At 50.2% G+C, this 17,797-nt stretch overlaps 1 protein-coding gene across 1 annotated transcript in view; it reads right to left on the minus strand.

Moving 5' to 3' along the window:
• Positions 1–14,352, minus strand: part of LOC138451205 (IgGFc-binding protein-like) — a 320,112-nt gene extending 305,760 nt beyond the window's left edge. The window contains exon 1 of the mRNA XM_069604892.1: positions 14,301–14,352. Coding sequence (XP_069460993.1) covers positions 14,301–14,337 — 37 coding nt within the window. The 5' untranslated portion in view covers positions 14,338–14,352. The remainder of the gene's footprint in view (positions 1–14,300) is intronic.
• Positions 14,353–17,797: the final 3,445 nt, after the last annotated feature.

The raw sequence follows: 17,797 nt of genomic DNA on the forward strand, positions 1-17,797 counted from the left end.
ACCATAACCAGTGAAAAGCAGCCCTATTCTTTAGACGGGCCAACATGTGCTTCTGGATAGAGGCTTCTTTCTTAGGATCCCTGAGCTAAGGCACCAGTTCTGCTCCAATGATTTGAGAGCCGGAGTCTTCTACTCAGACCAGCCCAGATCATGATGTCTAGTATCCTTGTATCCTTGATGGGACACCAGTGATTCATGTACTGAAGGGGACTTCCAACCTAGAGATTAGAATTCAATGCCAGGCAGGGGTGAGGTGAAATTGGAGGAGACCGACTCGCTGGACAGGAGCCTACTTTTCAGCAACCCGCCCTAGGATCGAGGCTGCAGCCTCTGTACCCATGGTGCATGTTTTTGCTCATCCCACAACCAAAGGGAAGTAAATCAGTGAGTCTGTGTACTGGTGCATAGTATCCAATAGGCCAAAGCATTCAGAACACTCCTTAATCCTAGACATCCTGCAAGACCTTCTGGAGAAGCTTGGACTGAGCAAGAAGCATGAGAACAGGCAACTGCCTTTTCTGCACCTTATTTTCTGTTGTTAGTGTTGGCTTGCTTTATGTGCGCCGTGAGACCTCGAGTGTGAGGCGCATTAGAACAATTTAAATAAATAAATAAAAAGGTATGGACATGAGGATCCAGTGAAGTTCTCCCCCATGTGCCAACTACTCTCATATGCACAGGACCGTGGAACGGCTTTCCCAAAAGGGATATGGATGGGCATGCTGGAACTATATAACTGGTCTCCAAGGAGCTTGGATGTAGGATGCAGACTTTGGCGAAATGTATCAGAGACCTGCTCCAATACAATCCTACCCTGTCTTTAACCATCCAGTCCATAGGTCACTTGTTTATGCCCCCTCTAGTTCCGATTAGGCGCTCTTAGTAGATCTGATGTGGCATTCCCCCAGCCCCCGTGATAATGTGCTTAGCAAAGAAAACTGAAGAAAAGAGAATAGCACGGACTCCAGGCCCTGCTGGAGTGTGGCAATTGGTGGTTCATGTGCCCGAACCAAGCTGAATCCCCACAGCTTCAGCCCAATGGCCCTGTGAATCATGGCCCAGTGGATATGAGGTTGCAGGCAAGTAAGCCGTGGGAGCCGGTAGTCTAGCCTGTTTCACCAAGGAGAGGGCTTAGGCAGAAGAAGCTAAGTTCAGGTTTCGGGTTAAGGGGACCTCTGAGCCAGGTGGCGGAATCAACAAGGTAACTGTACTTCATCCATATCAGGGGTGAGGCAGATCCAAAATGTGAGCCCAAGCAGAGCCCTTTCAAATCTGTACGATGAAGACAACAGAAGACGCGGCCTGGTGACTGCTGAGTCCCCACACTGAGGATGGGAAGTGCAAGCATTTAGTGAGGCATGTGGTATATATGCTACTGCAAATAGTTATTCAAAGGACCATGTCCGGGTACAGGATGCCAGACCTGCCGCTGCACCCCACTACCATGCAGGGAGAGGATGCTTGCCATCAATGAATGGAGAGAAGCTTCCAGTTTGCAATTCCTGGGATTTGCAGAATAGCCAGGAATTATTCAGCTTGACCACTGAAAAAAGCTGTCATCCCCTGGTTTGCAGATGGATCTCGCCTCTAATGCAATTAGCAGACAAACAGGTATCATGACGCCAATGAAATCTACATCGCTTGCCTCACAATATAAAGACCGGCCTGCGTAGCGGGGGAAACTGCGCCGTTCCGGCTCTACTGTGACCCAAGCCTAGGCGTGGCCATGGGAGTCATTGCCTCCAATCAGGATGGTTCTGACGATGGAAAGACAGGCACATCGGGCTTCCTTTAGCAGAGCTGCCTGCTGCGAAGGAATGGGGAATGGTAGAATTCGCACGTGAGTGAGCACTGGGACGAGATAGAGAGGTTACGTTGGAAATGTAGTCTATATATATTTATTTTTTTATTAGCAATTGGCTTATCACAAATCATTGCTATTTAAAACACATTATATACATTTCTCACATGTAAAAACCAATCGATTTAAAATACAAAGAGCACATTTCCACTGTAAAATATATATTAACTAAATCTCATTTCTCATTACCCCTAAACACTTTCTCTAAAAATCTAATCAGCACTAAAACCAATGCAAAATGTTCTCCTCTCATTATCATGGTCCACTATTCTTCCTGAGATGAAGAGCTAAAGGTTGCTCTACTACTCCCAAAGCACACGGTTCTCTGGCTGGTGAGTCCTGTGCAGAAAAGTGACATCACATGTACATCCAAATCTGTGACTCCCAGAACCCTTAGAGCGACCAAGACTTCTTTTGTCAAATATAAAATAAAACACAGCCGTAGGAACTTGTCTCTATAGATCCAGCTTGGGAACTTTTCCAAATTAAACAGCAATACATTAAGAGCTTTCGATTCATGCTTACAATGATGATAGAGTTACTCTTAATTGTGCATCATCGTGGGTCTGAATCCGGTCAGTCCTGCACATTTCAGCTATTACTGCCTTAGGATTAGATGTGAGATCCTCCTCTGACCCAGCCAATGTATCTAGAATCTCCACACATGCAGCTCTCCTCTGACACAGAACCACATCCTTATTAACATTCATTGCACTTTTAAAATTTTAAACATCAAAGGGGCATGTTCCAATAAATATTTCAGAAAGAAAGCTAGGGTCTTCCAACATACCATGGGATATATAGATAAAAAGCCAAATTCATACTGAATCAGCGGCATTGGTACCCCGTTTGACAAAGACAAAACCCTTCTCCAAAACATGCCTTCCAACACTAGCCATACTCTATGTGTGAAACAGAGGAAGGTTGGTGCACCGTAGGTCAATACCACTACAGTTTTCATTAGATAAACATGCAGCACCGGCATCATTCAATACCGCCTATGCAGCCCACACCCGGGTGTTGCTAAATTGTGCTCCTAATCTATCTATTAGTTGTGATGGAAACAAGACTGGCCATCAATAGTCGGGTTGATGACAGATAAGCCTATCCTTCCTTTGCAATGGTAACCAGGAATCACATTACTGTGCAGCAAACCAGCATAAGGGAGAACAATGGAGAAAGTAACTGGGGCAGGGCTTTGAGTGGGCCACTGATTCCAGGGTCTGCATCATCAGAGTTTGGAATTCAGCCTTGAGATGGGACCCCACCAGATTTAAGGCAGAATGTTCTGTGGGCAGGATTGACAGAGGGCGTGGCTGAACGGGTTGAGGAGTCAGACATTAAGTTTGGAGGAGTAGCAGATGTCATGAGGGAGGCAATGATGAACAGAAGGCGAACAAATTTAAATGTTATTTACGTTTTCTTTTTACTATGGAAGGGGTGTGCTTAGTAGCCTGACTCTGGCTGTAATCAGACCAGTCACATCGCTAGGTTTTTGGTGGATAACATGATTCGCCAAGGATCACTCCATTTTCATTGCTGGGAAACCTGCTCTCCCTTTCCCTTTACTTATCCCTTTCAAAACCACCCTCTCGCCTTCCCCTTCCAAAACATTTTGCTCTTTTCTTCCTCTTCCAGCTGCTACCTCTTCACCTCCCATACAGCTCCACTACATTTACTTTTCATCTTCTCTCTGCATCTTGCATCAGCCCCATCACCCATCCCACCTTTTATTCACTATCCCCTTCCCAGTAAGGAAATCTGCCTTTGCCATAGCATGCAAAATGGATATAGTTAACCTCTGACCCCACAACAACAAGTGCTGGCAAGGTGAATCCCAATTACTCATGCTCTAAGAACAAAGAGAGTGTTTACCTTTAATTGAATAAGTATGCATGAATCTGGCCATAAAATAACAGTACAAATGCAGAGCAAAAGAGAAGCAAGAACGTAGTGTGGAACCATGCATATACCAATCTTCTGTTCCGATTTGCTTTCCTCTTTCTCTTCCATCTTCTCCCCTTCACCTTTGATCTACCAGTTCCCTGCCAACTACCCCTGTTTACCACAATTCCTGTTTGCCACCATGTCCACACGGTACTTTCAGCCCCCCCCCCCCACCTTATCTTCTTGGCCTTGCAGTAGAGAAGCAGGGATGTTGCCTGGTCTCTCCTGCGAGGGCTGAGCAAGGAGGCTGCAAGCCCCTCCTCAAGCGCAGCTTCAGCATGATCCAGAAATGCCTCCTAGGACACTGTTTACTACCAGAGGACCATCCCATACTCTGATTGGGACTGGGGAAATATACAAGGTTCTTACACAACAATTTGTCCCAATTTGACACTGGGTCAAATAGAAAAAGGCGCCCAATACTACCACGCTGGTTGTTTAAATAAAAGTAATTCATCTTCACATGCAAATAACTTTCATGTTGGGACAACTTTTTGTGTTAGATGCTAGAACACTGTGGCCACTTCCAGCAGGCCTCAGAGGTGGTGCTTTGGGGCCCGGCATCCTATTATGGAAGACAGACCCCCTTCCCCCAGAAGAATATTAGACCATTGAATGGGACATTTTGTGGCTTCAAAATGAAATTTTTCACACAAGCGGATGCTTGTATGGTGCAAAAGCAATTGGAAATGTAAGCAAGATCCTCAGAGTGACACACATATTAGGAAACAACAACTGCATCTTGGAATGATGAAGATGTGTAGTCACTATTATAAAAGGATCAACATTAATCTGATAAACAACGAGTGAGGCTTTTTTGAAATATCAAACAATAATAGTTTATTATAACGCGCTACATACCCTTATGCCACAGAGCACACATAAAGACACACAGAACATAATAACAAAGAGAAGACAGAAGCGCTGTGAACTGAAAGCCTTCTTGAGGCCACTAATTTTAGCAGAGAAGGCACATTGAGATTTAAGGATTTGTCAGGATCATACAGTTAGGTTACGTGGTAAAGCTGGGATTTGAAGCTAGTTTGGAATGTAGGTACTTCACCACATATCTTTCCCGCTCAAGTGAATACAAATATGTGTTAAAATGTGGGTTTGAAGACCCAAAATAATCCTCTGTTTTATGGAAATAACGTTTACAGTTCACAAGTCACATAATAAACCAACCTGGCAAAATATAAATCATTGTTGAAGCATGTTGATCAATGAGTATGATATTTGTTACCCATCCTGAATGGAAAGCTACAGGTTCCAATGTGCAAAGTAATAACCTATATACAATCTTCTACAGAGACATAGATAAATACAATGGGCCTCATTACACGGTAGGCGGTAACCATGGCGCTATTAGCGCCATGGTTGCCGCCGGTACCGTACCGAGTCCGCCTTGGTGGATGGCGGAATTACCGCCCTACTCCAAGGTGAGCGGGGGCGGTAATTCCCCATTCACCAAGGCCCTTCCCCATTCCCATTTTTGCCCCATAGGGCATAATGGGAATGGGGAAGGTGCTAATTACGGTACCGCAAATTGCGGTACCGTAATTAGCTCCGAGGTCCCTTTGCGGGTCCCGTCCTTAACGCCTGGAAAAACCAGGCGTTAAGGGAGGACCCGCAAAGGGACCTCGTAGTAAGGCGGTAAGGGTTTACCGGTACCGGTGCCCTTACTGTTACCGGTAAACCCTTACCGCCTATCGTGTAATGAGGCCCAATGCCTGACAAGGTCAATGTTTTGCACCACTTGCAGCTTATTCTGTACTCCCACCATTTCAAACCACACTTCAACTTTTTACCTGTTCCCACCGCAAATTGTTTCCTGTTGTAAACGTTCTGCTTGGTGGTGTTAAAAAGATAATTAGGACCTCACTGCGAGTCTGTGCATCCCGGACTGTTTGTCTTTGAGGTCAGAGAGGCAGAGCAAGCGAACGGCCATTGGTATTAGTTAATTGGCCAGATGTTAAATCTCCCTCTGTACACCAACTATTGCCCGATCACAGACATAGTTCCCACTCCTCTCACAATCATGGGAACAGATAACCCTCCCCTCCCACAAGCTCCAGCGTCTGCCAGAGATGAGATGAACCATCAATGTCTAGAGGCAAAGAGACACAAAAGAAACCAGACTGGCCCGACCTCGTCTCACAGATCACTGCAGTGTTGCTAAAAGGAAACCGTGCATAACCCCCGATGAAGACGTGATTCTATTTGTCTTTTGTGACCAATAAAATGGAGAATATGTGTTTCAGTTTTGATGAGTAAGGGGTGGTCTGGAAGTTTGACAGTGGAGCATAGTGATTTTATTGTGATGGGAGGATATGTGCCAGCATGTTGCACACGCATCTCTGCAGCAGGTGCAGCCACCCATTTGACGATCTCCCTGGCATATGAAGTTGCGAGCACCCTGCTCTAGGTATCCAGTGATTTTACCAAGGATTTTTTATTCGAGGTATTTTTTACCGAATCCTTTTTACTGAGAAAATGCTGATTTTTAAAGTAAATAATATATATATATATATATATATATATATATATATATATATATATATATATATATATATATATATATATGTAACAATTCGAACCTACATTGACATATTCTTTTTTTTTTTTTTGCTTTAGTTTTTTTTTTCCTCTTAGTGGGTTTGTTTGATGGTTGACTACTTATAAATAACACAAAACTGTATCCAGTGAAAACAAGGACTGACACAATGTAATTCGAGAATGTAGGGCATGGTTAGCGCGTGAATGTCGAAACTCAAATGGGCCACACAGATGCTTCCCTTCGTGTGTTGTGGTGGGGGCTGTGCCAGCCAAGCGCATGAAAAAGAGGAATGCGAAGGTGTTACTGTGTTCAAGCTCCTTCAATTGACTGGTGGTCGTCAGCGACTATGGCTTGATTCACAGCGCGTTTTTCAAAGGGTAAATTTGACTGAAAATGCCTTTTGCATGAGTCCATATATGTGTATATGGAACAATGTCCCAATCGAGCTTCTGCATACAATGTTTTACGTTGATGAGGCGGTGGCGAATGGCATAGAGGCTCAACCCGCTGTGGGGTCACGAGGACAATGAGGCTGGGATTGACCTGAGAGATAGTGTGGAAAGCTTAAAGCAGGACCAACAGAGGGGCACTGTTTACCACAATGCCAGGAGGGTGGTCAAGGAGCTTCCCGTTGCACCTGGGGACTGTGTCAAGGTAAAAGAACCTGGACAAGTGCCCAAAGGATGATCTAAGTTCAGAGCACCCTCCAAAGTTACCAGGAAAGGGAAAACCTCCATGGTGCCTGACAATGGGGAGCACCGGCCTTGATCAGGAGCGGTGAAGCTTTGGCCTAGGCGGAACAAGCAGAGGAAGATGGTGTAGAAGCCATCATATGCCTGTTTGCACCAGATCATGTATGCCTTGGCCTTAGGGAGCCAGCTTGGAGAATCAATTTAGGGGGAAAGTCAACTGATGGAAGGCCGTTGACCCCCCACGCATCATCAAATCAAACTGGAAGGACGACTATGTACTACTGACCCTCCATGCCCTTTTCCATCCTGCTCCTCCCCAATCTATCTCCATGGTACTTCTCCATCTCCTTTCCCAGCTTCCTTGCCCTTTTTATTTGGGCTATTAGGTGGTGCTTAAACTTTTGCATTAGAGTACAGATGGGAGAAATTGCATTTAAGGAGGGGATACACAGCCTGCAGGTGTTGCTTGGCTATTTGCCCATACAATGTCTGCCCATAGCCATACTAATCCGTGTGGCCATTCCCACTCAGTTCTTGCCAATCCCCACCCAAAACGCCTCCTCATGGGAACTCTATGAGATCACTTTAGTCAAGCCTTATGCAGTGTCTTAAGTGGCACAGGAACATGAGCTCATCAAGAGGTGTTGGCCTAATGTTTTAAGCAGGTCTGGCTTCAGCTTCTCGAATTGGTGTCCTTCACGGAAGTTCTGTTAAGAACAAGCATGGCAAAGCCCACAGATTGGGCTTGCATTTGCCAGGCATTGCTATTAGGAGCCCAGGTTCTCGGACCATGTTGCACCTGCTACCATCAATGGGCAGTGTAAAAAAATACACCAGCGCCAGGCAAGTGCCTATTTCATGCCTACACAAAAGCTCAAACTGTCATTGCTAATGCATGTTTCCTTTCCATTCCCGTGTCCCCAGCCATCTGGTCAGTGCATGGGGTGGACTGGAGAGTGTTGTATTCCGCAGGCACGCGCAAAGACTCCTGCTATGGGAGGTCATGCGCGGGACTCTGTGGTTGCTACCACTCCAGGGCGGCTGCAGTTAGTGTTGGTGGTGCAGCAGGTTGCATCAGCGGGGTGCTTCTAATAAAATAGCCCTTCAGCATACCACCTTTCTTCAGAGGGTCATTCACGACCTCAGCTCAATGCCCTGCTTGTCTGCCTCTCTTTACCCCAAGCACCTTCTCTTTGGCTTGCTGGGCGGCACTGCTTAGCACATGCCACCGCGTCACTGACGGGGAACGCGCTCTGGCTCCACTTCAGAGGTCTGGCTTGTGCAATGCAGAACACTTGCCTTTTACTAATACGCGCACCGTGGCGTTGATCCACTTAACTGCTACACAATGTTACGTCTTTGACCAAGGCGCGCATGCCCGAGCCTCGTTTTGGGCCGCGCATGCGCCTGTGCAATAAAGACGGTCCGTGCGGCAGTTGCCGCCGGGACCCTGCAACGTACAGACGTATGTGTCATTGTGTCTGCGAATGTATGTATGCGTGTGCTAGTACAGGGCGGCCTGAGGCACGGGCTTGCCCATCACATTGGCGACGAGGACGGATTGTGGAAAGGAAGGCATTTTGACACGCATGAGGGTGTCAATAGCAGTTTTCTTACCCAACACATTACGGACCAGACGAGAGTGATGGCGGCCATTTGCATTTTCACGCGCGAGGCAGTAGCGGCCCGAGAGGGTGCTTGTGCGCTGCCCACGTGCTGAAGAAGATAACGCTCTTCAATTTTTGGAACTCCTGTGGTTCTCCAGTCTGGAGGACTGCAGAATTGACTGGCCAAGAAGGATTTTCCACGGCAGAGTGCTGGAAAGCCCTTTCAAGCTAGAAGACATTGCCAGTGGCAGGTGCCAAGGCAGATGCACTACTGAACATTGCAGCACACGCTACAAGGTACTTGTGTGCTTGTGTGAAGTCAGGTTTGCGGCCTCCAGGATAGAGGGAGGTGCCTGTGCGGCCTGTAAAAATGACGGACAGTGACGGAGAGGCAACCGTGCCAGCAGGAGCACCACATCGGCAACATGGCTCGCTGCAGCCAATGCAGGAATTTGACACCTCCGCCCACCTTCAAAATTGGGCCCGAAATGGCTCCTGTGGATCAAGAAATTGGTAATGTTTTTCACAGCAACAGGAGAGACCGACGATGAGGCAAAGAGGGCCACGCTGCTCTATTCAGAGGGCACGGACGTTCTTCGCATATATGAATCCCTGAACCTGCAGGTGGTGACGTATGCAACTGTCAAGACGGCGCTCCATAATCATTTTATTCCGTTTTCCAACATTGACTATGATAGATTCCTCATGTGCGGGGAGAAGCAGCATGAGGATGAATCTCTCGACCAGTTCTGCGCACGTCTGAGGCAGATAGCAACCACCTGCAGGTGGGACAATACAGAGGATATGATTTGCAATCAAGTGATCCAAGGTTGCAGTTCCGGCAAGCTACATAGACAGATTCTGCGGGAGCCAGGTATGACCCTAACACAGATACTAGACAGCAGCAGGATGTTCGAGCTTGCTGAGGCGAGAGGTGCGAAGATGGATGCCGCAGTGCGCCCGGGCAAATGTGAAGAAGCATTTGCGGTGGGGAGGCAGGCCACGTCAAAGTCACTTTGGAACCAGAAGAGACACTTGCTCATGGGACTTCAACTATATGCCAATACTGTGGGTATGATCTGCCACACTCTGAGGACTGTCCGGCCAAGGCCAGAGTCTGCGGGAGGTGCAACACTCCCGGTCACTATGCCAGGATGTGTCGTGCAGCTGCTCCGGTAATCACACACCGGGGGACGGTGAGGGCAAGCAGTGGTGGCTTCAGGAGACAACGGAACATCGCCACACTGGAGCAGGACACTCAAAGGCTCAACATCGCGGAAGAAGAGGAGGAGGAGGAAGAAATCACGGACTTGGACATTCAGGGTGCCTCCACAAAGGTACTGATTGACACAGGGGCCTCCGTGTGTGTACTTGCCACCGAGCACTATAAGGCCATCCCAGGCCTGCCCCGGCTGGACGTATCGAAGGCCAAGATATTCACTTTTGGGGGTGACATACTGTTTCCCATTCAAGGGGTGTTCGTGGCGCCCGTAACTCGGGGGGCCAGAACTATCAAAGCAAGATTTTTTGTCACAACATCAGCCCGCACTCACTGCTAAACTGTGCTGCGTCGGAGGCGCTGAACATTGTGCACTTTGCCCTTGAGGTGTACCAGGTGGACGTGGATCAACTCCTAGACAAATTCTCCAGCAACTTTCAGGGAGTGGGCAAACTGAAAGCTCCCCCGGTGCACCTACACATCGACAACACCATTCGGCCCACGGCACTAAAACATCGACGAATTCCCTTTCACCTCTGGGAGCATGTGGAGAAGGAACTACAACTACTCGTCGAGATGGGCATCATTGAGAGGGTTGAAGGGCCGATGCCTTGGGTCTCGCCTATTGTGGTGGCGCCGAAACCTAAACAGCCAGGTGCCATCCGCATCTGCGTGGACATGCGTCTCCTGAACACTGCCATCAAAAGGGAAAGGCACGTAACACCTACGCTGGACGATATTGTGGGAGAACTGCAGGGGGCCAAGGTGTTCTCCAAGTTGGATCTGAGGTCGGGGTATCACCAGCTAGAGCTCCACCCAGACTCGAGATACATTATGACCTTTACAACTCATGAGGGCCTCTATCAGTTTAAACGCCTCAGTTTTGGTATCTATTCCACGGTGGAAGTTTTCCAAACTGCCATTAGGGGAGTGCTAGCTGGTCTCAAAGGGGTACTCAATATGAGTGATGACATTCGGGTTTTTGCTGAGTCCCATGCTGAGCATATGAAGAGATTGGAGTCCACCTTGCACAGGCTGAGAGAGCTGGGCCTCACCCTACATCGAGGGAAGTGTGAGTTCTTCAAGGACCGCATTGGGTTCTTTGGGTTCATATTCCATGCCAACGGCGTATCGCCAGATCCCGAGAAAATCAAGGACATCCGAGAGGCAGCGGCGCCTCAGTCCCCCAAGGAGGTGCGCAGTTTTTTGGGGATGGTTAATTACTGCAGACGTTTCATCAAAGGCCTGGCATCCCTGTCCGAACCTCTCCGTGCGTTGACCAAAAATGACGCCACATGGGTATGGGACAAGAGAGAACAGGAAGCTTTCCTGGAGATCAAGAGGGCTCTCTCCGATCGCGACACAATGGCGTATTTTGACCCCACTGCCGAGTCAGAGATTTTTGTAGATGCCAGCCAGGTGGGACTGGGTGCCGTTCTCATGCAATTGGATGCCTTAGGAGATAAGCGCCCCATTGCCTACGCGAGCAAGGCCCTCACGGACACCGAAAGATGCTACTTGCAGACCGAGAGGGAGGCGTTGGCGATCCTGTGGGGCTGCCGGCATTTTCGCCTGTACATCCCGGGAAAACCGGTAACGGTTGTGACTGATCACAAGCCACTTCTGCCCATCCTAGCAGGCGTATCATCAAAGCCCCCACCGCGGATCGAGCGCTGGATGCTTGCGCTCATAGAGTATGGGGTCAAGCTAGTGTACAGGCCCGGGACTAACAATCCGGCGGATTGCCTGTCCCGCCACCCGAACTATGAGAGAGGTCAGGGGCCCAGTGAGCTGGTGGAGTGCCAGGAGTTTGTTCACAACATTGTGGAGAGCGCGATGCCGGTGGCACTGTCGAGGGAAACAGTGGCGAAGAATCATTAACGGATGAAGTGTTTAAAATCATACAGACCGCGATCCGGAGTGGAGATTGGAAAGAGGTGCTCCAGAACAACACCAGGAGAGATGTCAGGACTCAGAGAGACCTCCAAGCCCTCTGGAGGGTAAGGGATGAGCTTTCGATCTCAGACGATGGGCTGCTGCTGCGTGGACGACAGATTCTCAATCCCCAGACTCTGAGGAACCGCGTACTGGAACTGGCGCACACAGGTCATCAGGGGGTCGTGAAGGCGCGGCTGAGACACAAAGTGTGGTTCCTGGATCTAGAAAGTCTAGTGGAAGTGCACGTGAGGAGGTTCCTGCCATGCCAAGCGGCGAGGCCCCTGGAGAGAGCTCCACCTATCAGCTCAATGGAAAGAAGTGAGAGACTGTGGGGCACAGTTCATGCTGACTTTGGGTCTACCGGGAGGGGCATGTACTTTTTGGCTGTAGTCGACCAGTGGTCGAGGTATCCGGAAGTGGAGGTAGTGGAGTCAACAGCAAGCGACCACACCATCATGGCCCTGGACAAGATGTTCGAGACTCATGGCTTCCCAGAGATACTGTGCTGGGACGATGGGCCACTGTTCACGGGGAGCCTGTTTGCGCAGTACTTGAGAGAGAAAGGGATCCAGCACCGGAAGGTATCACCACTCTGGCCTCGTGCAAATGGGGAAGCCGAAAGACTCATGAGGACTCTTAACAAGGTATTCAGAATATCGGCCAATGGAGGTGGTGATTTGAAGAAGAAACTGGTTGAGTTCCTTTGGGAATACCGCACCACACCTTACCAGTCGACTGGAGTTGCCCCGGCCGAAGCGTTGTTTGGGCGCTGCCCGAGAGGCCTAATACCATAAGTGGAGGACCATGAGCCCGGGGTTATTGACAACGACAAGGTCCGAGAGGAGAGAGCCGCACGCAACGAGAGAGAGAGTGCAAGGAGAGGTTTGCAAGAAAAGGAGGTTGCCGTAGGAGATTCAGTGCTTGTGCGGACCCGTCGACCCAAAGGCAAACTGTCACTCCCCTATGAGCCCCAACCGTGGGCAGTTATGCACGTCAAAGGAACAATGGTAACCGCGGCCAGCGAAAGGGGGACCGTCACACACAACAGGTCTTTCTTCAAGAAAGTGGACGTCCAACGCCAGGAGGGAGAGCCAGAAGAGGTTATCCCACCAGAGGCAACGGCCGAGAACCCGGCCGTGGCCATGCCCATGGACTTGCCGCCACGGATGGATACCCCGCTGCCAACCTCACGGAGTAGCAGCCGGTATCCCGTGCGACATGGTCGCAAACTGCCTGTTCGCCTCAAGGACTACGTCCTGGACTCAGGAGACTGAGCTGATGCCCGAGTCAGGTCAGCGACCCACGTTGGGTCTGTTTACAGTTGTTATGATCAGGTCCTGTACAAGTTGTTTTTCTGCTTAAAGAAAAGGAGGGATGTTACGTCTTTGACCAAGGCACGCAAGCGTGAGCCTCGTTTCGGGCCGCACATGCGCCTGTGCAATAAAGATGGTTCGTGCGGCAGTTGCCGCCGGGACCCTGGAACGTACAGACATATGTGTCATTGTGTCTGCGAATACATGTATGCATGTGCTAGTACAGGGCGGCCTGAGGCACGGGCTCGCCATCACACACAACATAATCCGGAGACTTTGCCTGCCAGCCTGCTGCGTTTAGAACAGTAGTTTGCACACCTCCTGCCCTGTTGATGATTGCCATTGTGACTTCTAGATGGCAGCCCTGCAAGTTTTGTCATTGTTGCGCAAGCCAATGAATCCGCACAAAGCTGTAAGTCTCCGATGCTGGCCATGCATCTATATTCTCGTGTATTCCGCCCCTCCTCCCGAAAATAAACACCTGTGCCCCGGGCTCCTGCAGAAAGAGCTGAAGTGTACCGGGTGCATTTTTCCAATGTGCGTGGTACATGTATAGAGCGTGGGAGAGGAGGGGGTTCGCGGATCAAGAGCGTTTGCAGCCATGACACGTGGGTTCGCTATTCCCAAATGCTTTGTTTAACCAAAATCATCGGATCCAAAGGCAATTGCGTTATCTGTCTCTTTACTGTTGTGCAACAATCGCGAGAAAAGGCGCCACCCATATGCGCAGGGAAGCCAGAAACCAATGCGCCTAAATGCGATTCCTTTCGTGGTTTTGTGCCATGCACGTGCCCCCTCTCATTCACAACTCACAGGCTTACACCAACCCCACAACTCAGCGAGTAACGTGTTATGTGTAGCGCGATTAACAAACATTCTAATTATAATCATGCTGTCAGGGTGAACATCGAGTGCAATTCACTGGTTAGTTACAAACACATATCCGAAGCAGGCAGATAACCCTGGCAGCTATCGTTCCACTCAGCCCCACTTGTCTCTTTCCGTTTTTGAGAATTATACATTCAGTAGAAACAACATGCTTCACAAAGCTAACCCTGTTCCTCCACACACAAGATATACGAGGAATGCCAGCTTTGCCACGAGAGAGGCTTAACACATCCAGTCACAGCGCTCAAGGACACAAAAGGGACACAGCAGAGACTCACCTGCAGGAGGACGCCGGCTGCCGGAGCTCCCCGGCATCCAGCTTTATAGAGTGCGAGGGTACGCAGCGCCCACGCCCGAGCCAATGAGCAGAGAGACACCCACTGCAGCCACAGGTGACGTTAAGCTCTCATTCCTCAGAGAAGCGTCAGAGGAGGAAAGAGAGAGCAAAAACAGGGTTAGTCTATCAGTGGGTGAGAGAGCAGCATCCCCCGCGACCACAGTTACTAGGAACTCGCTTCCTGCTAGTGCAGTGACAGCCCCAGCATGGGGGCAAAGGAAGAGTCCACTGGGTAGAGCCCCAGGCCCTCCAACATTAACTTCCTCGACGTAGCCACCCTTGGCGGGCCCGCTGCCGGCTGGGCCTCATGCTAGAGCACCCATCCGCCCCTCCTGTTTAGCCTGTCCATGCTGCCAGACGGCTCTGTCCAGCCTGCTTGGCTCTCACGGAAGGGGGGTTATCTCCAGCTACCCCACTGCTAAAAGCACGTGGGGCACCAGTGGAGCGCGTAGAATGGTAGCTCATTGGAGGCAGAAAGCCGTAGGTAGGCTGGCCCGTGCGTTGCTGCAGAGAAGTGGAAAGCATGTTATACTTTTACTCAATGCCATGCCTATGATTGAACGCAGCAGGTTTATCTGGTCCAGCTTCTGTATCTTTAAAACAACTTGCCAGTCGGGGAAGAATGCTCTGCCTGCCTTGAGACTTTAAACCAGGTAAAACCACCCCCAAGATGGGTTAAGGTGGAATATATATATATATATATATTATGGTTGCACCACTACAAAACCTATGAAATTCAATGGAAAAATGTTGCTACAGGGACGTTATGGTTAAATGTAAAACCTAAAAACCCCAGAAATTTGCAAGTTATGGTACGCTATGCAACATAACTCACGATCCCACTGTGCACTGCAAGGACTAACACCCATGACATCGAAGATGACATAACAAATGTCACTGATGACATCACATGTATATGTAGTTGTCATGAAAAGCCGTTATGGTGCCATAAAACTATCAGAGCTCATGGGGAGAACTATTATCATTACATAAGCAGGTAATGACACAAGGCATTGGTATAAACAATATTGCATTACACATTTCTTTCCATTACAACACCGATCTGATGTACAAACGTAAGCAGTGTGTGCAGCATGCATAATACAGGTGCAAAATCCACATTTTTTCCCATGATGCATAGTGAAATGATGCATGCTTTGCTGTTAGACTTTTGTGGACTGTTAAACATGTGCTAAGTATCTACCAATCACTCAGTTACTATATAAATACACTACTGCACACAAAACTGAAAGACAGCACAACGCCTAACAATAGCAGCATATACAAAGAAAGTAAAGTAAGCAAAAATGTAGCAGTACTACCACAAAGTGTTCATAACCAAATTGATTATTTTAATGCACAGAAATAAGTGCTGCATTTCAGGCTTCCTTCTTCCCATATATATATATATATATATATATATATATATATATATATATATATATATTACATGGCCACAGTAGTGGCCATGTAGTTATGGTTAAGTTGCTGTTTCCATAGGAAGAGCACTTTTTGGGCGGCTTATAACTTCGCTCCCCCTGGACTGAATGGGAAAAAAACTTAACTTTGCTCACGCCTACAGCTCAAACCGCTGGACGGATATTTACCAAATTTGGACCAGGAGCCGCGGCTTGGTCCCGAAAGCGTGCTTTTGCAAATTTGGTGAAAATCCATCCAGTAGTTTTTAAAAAAATGACCAAAAAGTAGGTCAGAAAAAATTAGTGATATCTGTGTCCGCTTGGCAGACACACTTCCCTGTTCGCTCCGCGGACAGGACGGGGATTGGGCAAGCGCTTGCGTGATGTCCGTGGACATCTGATGTGCGCTCTGATTACCTGCCGTGAAGCGTGCATTGCGTCTATTGTGAGAGACGCCCGCCATCTTTGTTCATCAGTTCATGGAGCGCTTCACAGTAAGCTCCGCGTGTTCCTCCCGTTCCCCCACCCCCGCTCATGGCCTGTGTCTCTCTCCCATTCCCTCCACCCCCCGCTCATGCCCCGTGTCTCCCCTGTTCGCCCAGCACCCCCCACTCATGCCTCGTGTCTCCCTCCCATTCCCACCCACCCCCTGCTCATGCCCCGTGCCTCCTCTGTTCCCCCACCCCCTGCTCATGCCCTGTGTCTCCCCTGTTCCTCCCCCACCCCCCGCTCATGCCTCGTGTCTCTCTCCTGTTCCCCCCACCCCCGCTCGTGGCCCATGTCTCTCTCCCGTTCCCCCCACCCCCGCTCATGCCCCGTTTCTCCCCTGTTCCCCCCCACCCCGCTCATGCCCCGTGTCTCCCCTGTTCCCCCCACCCCCCGCTCATGTCCCGTGTCTCCCTTGTGTTTCCCCACCCCCTGCTCATGCCCCGTGTCTCCCTCCTATATGTACCCCCCACCCCCTGCCCAGTATCTGCCCTGTTTCCCCCACCCCCCGCTCATGCCCCGTGTGTCTCCTGTACCCCCACCTCCCGCTCATGCCCCGTGTTTCCCTCGTGTTACCCCCACCCCTCGCTCATGCCCGTGTCTCCCTCCTGTACCCCCCACCCCCCGCTCATGCCCCGTGTCTCCTTCCTGTACCCCCCACCCCCGCTCATGCCCCGTGTCTCCCTCGTGTTCCCCCCACCCCCCGCTCATGCCCCGTGTACTGCCATCCCCCGCTCATGCCCTGTGTCTTCCTCGTGTACCCCCACTCCCCGCTCATGCCCCGTGTGTCTCCTGTTGCCCCCCACTCATGCCCCATGTCTCCCTCATGTTTCCCCCCACCCCCGTTCATGCCTCATGTTTCCCTTGTTTCCCCCACTCCTCGCTCATGCCCCGTGTATCTCCTGTTGCCCCCCACCCCCACTCATGCCCCATGTCTCCCTCATGTTTTCCCCCACCCCCTGCTCATGCCCCATGTCTCCCTCCTGTTCCCCCCAACCCCCACTCATGCCCTGTGTCTCCCTCTTTTTCCCCCCACCCTCTGTGTCTCCCTCCTGTACCTGCAACCCCGCTCATGCCCCGTGTCTCCCTCTTGTACCCCCAGCCCCCGCTCATGCCCAGTATCTGCCCTGTTCCCCCCACCCACTGCTCATGCCCCGTGTCTCTCTTGTGTTCCCCCCACCCCCGCTCATGCCCTGTGTCTCCCCTGTTGCCCCCCACCCCCCGCTCAAGCCCTGTGTCTCCCCTTTCCCCCACCACCCTGCACATGCCCCATGTCTCCACTGTACCCCCCACCCCCGCTCATGCCCCGTGTCTCCCCACTGTTCCCCCCAAACCCCACTCATGGTCCGTGTCTCCCTCCTGTACCCCCCACCCCCCGCTAATGCCCCGTTTCTGCCCTATACCCCCCACCCCCTGTTCATGCCCCGTGTCTGCCCTGTTCCCCCCACCCCCCGCTCATGCCCCGTGTCTCCCTCGTGTTACCCCCACCTCCTGCTCATGCCCTGTGTCTTCCTCGTGTACCCCCCCAACCCCC

Source organism: Ambystoma mexicanum, chromosome 1p (assembly GCF_040938575.1).
Source record: "Ambystoma mexicanum isolate Mex_15411 chromosome 1p, UKY_AmexF1_1, whole genome shotgun sequence".
Classification (NCBI taxonomy): Eukaryota; Metazoa; Chordata; class Amphibia; order Caudata; family Ambystomatidae; genus Ambystoma; species Ambystoma mexicanum.